General features: G+C 44.7%; 1 protein-coding gene across 1 annotated transcript; it reads left to right on the top strand.

Annotated features, from left to right (window-relative positions):
* Nucleotides 1-630: 630 nt before the first annotated feature.
* LOC112072307 (methyl-CpG-binding protein 2-like) lies at nucleotides 631-8,578 on the top strand. The gene is made up of 4 exons (XM_070439738.1): nucleotides 631-722; nucleotides 2,305-2,721; nucleotides 6,681-8,034; nucleotides 8,251-8,578. Exons 1-4 carry the CDS (start codon nucleotides 691-693, stop codon nucleotides 8,365-8,367), a joined length of 1,920 nt encoding a protein of 639 aa, XP_070295839.1. The 5' UTR covers nucleotides 631-690; the 3' UTR covers nucleotides 8,368-8,578.
* Nucleotides 8,579-8,937: the final 359 nt, after the last annotated feature.

An 8,937-nucleotide genomic window follows, 5' to 3' on the forward strand; every position in this document is an offset into this window, starting at 1 on the left:
TGTGGGAACAATAACCTTAACCCTATAAAGGTGTGTAGTAATAAAACCTTTTTAAATGTTTTWATTTTTTTTAACAAATTCTCACTGATATGAAAGATACGTTCCGAATGTTTCCAAAACCGTACCGCGAGCGATGCGTGTTCACGTTCAGAGTGTCGGGGCTCTTAATAAAAGTTCCCTGGGAAGAAGATACGTTAATCAATAGGCGCCAAATGCATTTCGGGTCTATGAATGGCGTCGGGCTGTCCACGCCTAAAACCAGAGCAGAGGTACAACTTCTATTGAAAACTATTATACCAGATCTATTACTATGACCTAAGTGGTAAGACAAATGCACATTTGTTCTGAAGACAAATTGTCCAGGAAAGCAATAGTGGGGATTATCTGGTGACAGTTCCACCTCCACCACCCATCAAATTATAAACTCCAAGCCTGGATGTGTTTTGATGGTGTGTGTCATGTGTATTTGCTGCAGATGGAGATAGTGGCCCCATCTCAGTGTTCACAACCATTTACAGGGTAAGACAACTGCTCTCGCGAGATCCAAGGGCTCATGCAATGGGTCTTATGAAACCTGTTTCACGGATCTCGCGTGAATACGCAACTGACGGCARTGAAATTGAGGCAGGGGTGAGAGGTACCCATGAGATGTTTTGAGAATTTTTATACAATTATTTATTTAAATAAAAAATGGCCGCCGTAGAGAGCGGAGACGAGAGACTGTAAGTGTGAATTACATGTATTCACCATTTCAATGTCGAGTTAGATGAATGTTCAAGTCGTTTAAAATGTATTGCTGTATTTAGCTAAAGTAATGCCTTGTATTTTTGTTATGAACTGGTCAGCAGGCAAGCTTACTGAAAGAGGCGTTCTGAATACGTCACCAAATTATACATAAATAAGTATTCCCCTACTTTAGCAGATCATAGATGAGCAAGGAAATGGTCTCAGTTAGATTGCTGTCGTGTGTGTGGGGGTGTGTGGGTCATTTTCTGACCTTTGAAAACACAGCCTGTAGATTTGTAAATATATTTACTGTCAACAAAAATATATCCAGTTGTGTTCTTGTGTTTGCACTCTATTTTGTCCACATCCTCCACCCTCATAACCAATTTGGCTTGCTGGCTAAATAGCTGGATAGGATGTAGCGTCATCCGGTTACATATGTGGCCATTTGACGTGGTAATTTTGCGACAGAATAGCCACATGTCATTTTACAGTGTTGTTATGACGTAAAACCATTTTTATTTATTTTCTTTACATAGAAAAATGTTTGTTTGGTTATGACGACTGTTATCATCTAGCTAAATACTAGAGTTAGCTGACATGAGTTGGCCCATTTTTCTAGAATAACAAATAATGTTAAGGTATTGCTTTAATTGCATGAAGGACTGAGTATGATATAGCAGTCGTAGAAAAGTATATTGATGTACCGTGAAAATAATGCCTCCGTATTTTCACTACACTGGCATCTGGTATGGAGATATTCTACATAGGACAATTTATACCCCCCCAAAAATGTATTGTAAATATTCTTTATATGCATTACAATTAGTCAGTTAGGTTGAAGTGATTAGCATATTGTGATGTAGCTGCTGCTGTAGGCTACGTCTACTTTTACTGTTGTGTAGATCAGAATAATGATAAGATGTAAGATGCTTGTGTGTAATGTGGACCGACCATGTGCAGTTGAAAATATTCGAACCATTGACATCTCTTGCCTAGTGGCTTCTCTGTCTGGTTGCGTCATTCAGTATGCCTGCTATAGGAACGGTGCTTATAGAATATGGTTCAGTCAAGTTCAGGCAGACTGAAGGTTTTGTCCTTAATGCCATATATATATATATATATATATTTCACTATGTGAAGAAACAGCACAACACAATATTCTTTCCCAAAATGTTTTTTTTACGACCTTTGTAAATAGGTAGTGAGTAGGTTGGGAGCAAGCTGAGGTTTGTAACTTTATCTGTGACTTTTTGTTTAAAAGCATGTTGTACTCTTATCGGCATTGAAGATAAGTTTGCAAAATTCTTGGAACTTTCAATAAATTCCCTGGTTTTCCCCCCCAAAAAAACTTGGTTGGAGGACAACGGATTCCCTGCTTATTCCCTCCAGATTCCGGGAATCCTCAAACTGGGATTTTGGGAAAACCAGGGAATTTATTGAAATTTACAGTACATTTTTTGTTGTTGTTGTCAACCCTAGCAACAGACAGCCATTCTTCATATTCTCTGGTCTGATGAGCTGAGACCATGCCTCTGCTCTGCCTCTCCCCCTCATGACTAACATTGTCTTCCACAGCAGTGAGGAAAAGAGTGAAGATGCCAACCAGACTCAGAGCTCCAACGACAAGGACCCTAAGACACACAGCAAGCCCAAGAAGGTGAGGCTGGAGCGGAGGGATATGGAGAAGGAGAGGCTGGAGTCTTCATCCACCACCACTATGTTCTCCCCTCCTCGTCCTCCAGTCCAGCAGCCCAGTGTAGAACAAGACCAGCCGCAGCTGGTTGAGGCGGGGCCCTCGGAACCCATGGTTACTGCAGTTGGTGAGGCCTCGGGTCTATTTGAGTCCCCTGCTTCGCCCAAACAGAGGAGGTCCATCATCAGAGACTGTGGTCCGCTCTACGACGACCCCTCTCTGCCCCAGGGCTGGACACGTAAACTCAAACAACGCAAGTCTGGGCGGTCCGCCGGAAAGTTTGACGTCTACTTGATGAAGTGAGTAGGCTATGAGAGAGAGCCATATCAAGAATTGTCTCTCAAAAGCATATCTGAAATAATGTCATGATATGATCATATTAAATATAATACAGAGAGATATGATACAGAGATGTGATATTAAATATTTTGCTGGAAGTAGCGAACAAAATCTTGTCTGTTTCGTCCCTCATTGATATTGTAATGTGACTGAACCGTATAGAAATTGTTTTACAAGACTGGTTTAATGTGACTGAATCATAGAGAGTGTTTTACAAGACTGGTTTAATGTGACTGAACCATAGAGAGTGTTTTACAAGACTGGTTTAATGTGACTGAACCAAAGAGAGTGTTTTTCAGGACTGTTTTGAGGTTGATGGAAATACAAAGATGGATTACACTTCACAAAGTATTCAGACTCCTTGACTTTTTCTACATTTTGTTACGTTACAGCCGTATTCTAAAATGGATTTAATAAAAACAATTCCTTGGTGATCTACACACAGTAACCCATAATGGCAGCGTAAAAAAACAGGTTTTTAGACATTTTTGCAAATCTATAAAAAAAAATAAAAAAACTTATTTACATAAGTATTCAGACCCTTTGTTATGAGACTCATAATTGAGCTCAGGTGCATCATGTTTCCACTGATCATCCTTGAGATGTTTCTACAACTTGATTGGAGTCCACCTGTGGTAAATTCAATTGATTGGACATGATTTGGAAAGGCACACAATTGTCTATATAAGGTCCCACAGTTGACAGTGTATGTCAGAGCAAAAAACAAGCTATGAGGTTGAAGGAATTGTCCGTAGAGCTCAGAGACAGGATTGTGTTAAGGCACATATCTGGGGAAGGATACCAAAACATTTAAATGGGGAATAGTTTGGAACCACCAAGACTCTTCCTAGAGCTGGCTGCCCGGCCAAACTGAGCAATCGGGGAAGAAGAGTCTTGGTCAGGGAGGTGACCAAGACCCCGATGGTCACTCTGACAGAGATCTAGAGTTCCTCTGTGGAGATGGGAGAACCTTCCAGAAGGACAACCATCTCTGCAGCACTCCACCAATCAGGCCTTTATGGTAGTGGCCAGACAGAAGCCACTGCTCATTAAAAAGCACACGACAGCCCGCTTGGAGTTTGCCAAAAGGCACCAAAAGACTATCAGTCCATGAAAAACAAGATTCTCCGGTCTGATGAAACCAAGATTGAACTCGTTGGCCTGAATGCCAAGTGTCAGGTCTGGAGGAAACCTGGCACCATCCCTATGGTGAAGCATGTTGGTGACAGCATCATGCTGTGGTGATGTTTTTCAGCGGCAGGGACTGGGAGACTAGTCAGGATTGAGGCAAATATGAACAGAGCAAAGTACAGAGAGATCTTTGCTCCAGAGCGCTCAGGGCCTCAGACTGGAGAAAAGGTTCACCTTCCAACAGGACAACGACCCTAAGCACTGCCAAGACAATGTAGGAGTGGCTTTGGGAAAAGTGTCTGAACGTCCTTGAGTGGCCCAGCCAGAGCCTGGACTTAAACCCGATCGAACATCTCTGGAGAGACCTGAAAATATCTGTACAGCGATGCTCCCCATCCAACCTGACAGAGCTTGAGAGGTTCTGCAGAGAAGAATGGGAGAAACTCCCCAAATACAAGTGTGCCAAGCTTGTAGCGTCATACCCAAGAAGAATCAAGGTTGTAATCGCTGCCAAAGGTGCTTCAACAATGTACTGAGTAAAGGGTCTGAATACTTAAGTAAATGTGATTTTTCAGTTTTTTTATTTTTTAATAAATTAACAAAAATATGTAAAAAACTGTTTTTGCTTCGTCATTATGGGTTATTGTGTGTCGATTGATGAGTTAAAAAAGTTGTTAAAAATTGTAATGCATTTTAGAATAAGGCTGTAACCTAAAAAAAATGTGGAAAAAGTTCAAGCGGTCTGAATTCTTTCCGAAGTGTATTTTTCTGAATCTGGAGATATTTGCTCAGTTCATACTGGTACTTGCCCACCTAGTATTTCACCACACTTACAGTTGAAGTCAGAAGTTTACATACACCTTAGCCAAATACATTTAAACTCAGTTTTTCACAATTCCTGACATTCAATCCGAGTAAAAATTCCATGTCTTAAGGTCAGTTAGGATCACCACTTTATTTTAAGAATGTGAAATGTCAGAATAATAGTAGAGAGAATGATTTATTTCAGCTTTTATTTCTTTCATCACATTCCCAGTGGGTCAGAAGTTTACATACACTCAATTAGTATTTGGTAGCATTGCCTTTAAATTGTTTAACTTGGGTCAAACGTTTCGGGTAGCCTTCCACAAGCTTCCCACAATAAGGTGGGTGAATTTTGGCCCATTCCTCCTGACAGAGCTGGTGTAACTGAGTCAGGTTTGTAGGCCTCCTTGCTCGCACACGCTTTTTCAGTTCTACCCACACATTTTCTATAGGATTGAGGTCAGGGCTTTGTGATGGCCACTCCAATACCTTGACTTTGTTGTCCTTAAGCCATTTTGCTACAACTTTGGAAGTATGCTTGGGGTCATTGTCCATTTGGAAGACCCATTTGCAACCAAGCTTTAACTTCCTGACTGATGTCTTGAGATATTGCTTCAATATATCCACATCATTTTCCTTCCTAATGATGTCATCTATTCTGTGAAGTGCACCAGTTCCTCCTGCAGCAAAGCACCCCCACAACATGATGCTGCAACCCCCGTGCTTCACGGTTGGGATGGTGTTCTTCGGCTTGCAAGCCTCCCCCTTTGGCCAAACAGTTCTATTTTTGTTTCATCAGACCAGAGGACAATTCTCCAAAAAGTATGATATTTGTCCCCATGTGCAGTTGCAAACCGTAGTCTGGCTTTTTTATGTCGGTTTTGGAGCGGTGGCTTCTTCCTTGCCGAGCGGCCTTTCAGGTTATGTCGATATAGGACTCGTTTTACTGTGGATATAGATACTTTTGTACCTGTTTCCTCCAGCATCTTCACAAGGTCCTTTGCTGTTGTTCTGGGATTGATTTGCACTTTTCGCACCAAGTACATTAATCTCTAGGAGACAGAATGCATCTCCTTCCTGAGCGGTATGACGGCTGCGTGGTCTCATAGTGTTTATACGTGTGAACTATTGGTTGTACAGATGAACGTGGTACCTTCAGGCGTTTGGAAATTGCTCCCAAGGATGAACCAGACTTGTGGAGGTCTACAATGTTTTTTCTGAGGTCTTGGCTGATTTCTTTTGATTTTCCCATGATGTCAAGCAAAGAGGCACTGAGTTTGAAGGTAGGCCTTGAAATACATCCACAGGTACACCTCCAATTGACTCTAATGATGTCAATTAGCCTATCAGAAGCTTCTAAAGCCATGACATAATTTTCTGGAATTTTTCCAAGCTGTTTAAAGGCACAGTCAACTTAGTGTGTGTAAACTTCTGACCCACTGGAATTGTAATACAGTGACTTATAAGTGAAATAATCTGTCTGTAAAAATTGTTGTAAAAATTACTTGTGTCATGCACAAAGTAGATGTCCTAAACGACTTCCCAAAACTATAGTTTGTGAACAAGAAATTTGTGGAGTGGTTGAAAAACTAGTTTTAATGACTCCAACCTAAGAGTATGTAAACTTCCGACTTCAACTGTATCTTTACAGAAAGGACGTTTACAGATCCGTTTACAGAAATTACGATTACAGAGATGTTAAATGTTAGGACATTTACAGAAATTACATTTACAGATCGGTTTACCGTTAGGACGTTTACAGTTAGGAAGTTTGCAGATCCGTTTACAGAAATGACGATTACAGAAATGTTAAATGTTAGGACGTTTACAGAAATTACATTTACAGATCGGTTTACCGTTAGGACGTTTACAGTTAGGAAGTTTGCAGATCCGTTTACAGAAAGGAAGTTTGCAGATCCATTAACAGTTAGGAGGTTTACAGATCCGTTTACAGTCGGGACGTTCGTTGTGATCTGTATTTCAGCCCAGAGGGGAAAGCCTTCCGTTCCAAGGTGGAGCTGATTGCCTACTTCCAGAAGGTAGGAGACACCGCCACCGACCCCAACGACTTCGACTTCACCGTAACCGGGCGTGGCAGTCCCTCCCGCCGCGAGAAGAGACCCCCAAAGAAACCCAAGGTGATGAAACCGTCAGGAAGGGGCCGGGGTCGGCCGAAGGGGAGTGGGAAGTTACGCCTGGCCATGGAGGGCGTGGCAATGAAGCGTGTGGTGGAGAAGAGTCCTGGGAGGCTCTTGGTCAAAATGCCTTTCAGCGCATCCAAGGCATCTGAAGCGGCGGGGCAGCCGCCATCGCAGGTCGTAGTCGCCACGATGCGCCCTGGACGGAAAAGGAAGGCGGAGACACAACTGCAGACTGCTCCGAAAAAGCGGGGGCGTAAGCCAGGGTTGGTGTCAGCGGCAGTTGGGGTGGCGGATTCCAGTACTTCCTCCTACGCAGCGGTTGCTATCGTCGCCGCAGAAGTCAAAAGGAAAGCTCAGAAGGAGTCTTCCACTAAGCCAGTGCAGCAGACCGCTCTACCCATCAAGAAACGCAAGACCAGAGAAACTGTTGAGGAGTCGAAAGACATTCCAGCTATAGCCGGGGCAGGGAGTGCTGTGGTGGTGGTGGCAGCAGAGAGGACAGACCAGGGACAGAAGGATCAGGGACAGAAGGATCAGGGACAGAAGGATCAGGGACAGAAGGATCAGGGACAGAAGGATCAGGGACAGAAGGACCATGGACAGAAGGATCAGGGACAGAAGGATCAGGGACAGAAGGATCAGGTACAGAAGCTGCCAAAGAGTCCAGGGAGGATGCACAAGGACAGTCCCGTGACTGCCGGGCTGACTGCAGATGACAGTGGTGGGGCCAGCGTTGGGTCTAATAGTGGGGCCAGTGGAGGCGGCAGCAGCAGTAGCATCACTACCCCAAAGAGTCACAGCCACAAGAGAAAAGAGCGTACGCCGCACAAACACCTTCACCATCGCCACCGTCGCCACAGTCACTCCTGTGTAGTGGAGGATCCTCCTCCCCCACCCTCCCAGCGGCCCCCTCACCATCACTTCCCCGGCTTGACTATGGGCCTAGTCTCCCATACAGCCAGGGCCTCGGTGAGGCCAGGGGCACTCCTGCAGAATGAGCCCCAGGACCTGAGCACCTCCAGGGGACCCTGCCGGGCCAGCACCACCACGGCCAGAGGTGAGAGAGAGGAGGTCAGACAGGACAGGTGTCCAAAGCCTCCGGTAGCTGCAGTGGTGGGAATGGGTGACACCAGGACCAACAAGCATCAAGTGGACATGGCAGCAGGGACGGTGGAAGGGAGGGATTTGAGAGACATTGTATCCTTCTTGGTCGTCCCCAGACCCAGCCGGGAGGAGACCGTCTCAGCCGTACCCAGACCCAGCCGGGAGGAGACGGTCTCAGCCGTACCCAGACCCAGCCGGGAGGAGACGGTCTCAGCCGTACCCAGACCCAGCCGGGAGGAGACGGTCTCAGCCGTACCCAGACCTAGCCGGGAGGACACGGTCTCAGCCGTACCCAGACCCAGCCGGGAGGAGACCGTCTCAGCCGTACCCAGACCTAGCCGGGAGGACACGGTCTCAGCCGTACCCAGACCTAGCCGGGAGGAAACGGTCGAGTCTCGGACACCGGTCACTGAAAGGGTTAGTTGACTGCATTGCAGGACCCATGTCTGTAAGGAGAGAGGAGACGTTTAGTGCAGCAGTGGATTTTATAAGAAAACAACAAACAGAAAATGTGTACATAAAAACAAAAGGCAGCTGTTGGTTGATGTTCTTTCTGTGGGTTGGGCTGTTTATCTGTTTATTGACAAACAAATAACGCAGCTTAATGGACATCCCACAACAGATTGCTTCCTGATACATTTTTCCTTTAAAAAAAATTGTTTTGTAATTGTTTTGTTTTTTGTTTTTGCTTTAAACCTGTTAGTCATCCACTGCGACCCATGATCCTTTGCTCAAAGCTTACAGGACGTGGAGGACCTACACTTCCTGTATACATCATCAGCCGGAAACTATGGAATCCATGGTTTAAGATACCATTATGAAAATGGGACTGAAACAGGGCTGGATTTGCCTGAAACCAAGGCACATGTCCTGTCTGGCCATTTATAAGTGGACTTGCCAATTGTTCTGTGCTCCGTGGATAGAGGCCTCACAATATACATATGCCATGCAAGCTGCCACTGCTTCTGTTGTAGCATCTTCTTATTACCGCAGTAT

The sequence above is a fragment of the Salvelinus sp. IW2-2015 genome, unplaced genomic scaffold, assembly GCF_002910315.2.
Source record: "Salvelinus sp. IW2-2015 unplaced genomic scaffold, ASM291031v2 Un_scaffold1887, whole genome shotgun sequence".
NCBI lineage: Eukaryota > Metazoa > Chordata > Actinopteri > Salmoniformes > Salmonidae > Salvelinus > Salvelinus sp. IW2-2015.

Bases quoted from the DNA above. Each gene is read 5' to 3' on its own strand.
- LOC112072307 (XM_070439738.1), top strand. From the start codon at position 691: ATGGCCGCCGTAGAGAGCGGAGACGAGAGACT. The intron at 723-2,304 runs GTAAGTGTGAAT...TGTCTTCCACAG, and splicing joins GAGAGCGGAGACGAGAGACT to CAGTGAGGAAAAGAGTGAAG. The intron at 8,035-8,250 runs GTATCCTTCTTG...CCCAGCCGGGAG, and splicing joins GGAGGGATTTGAGAGACATT to GAGACCGTCTCAGCCGTACC.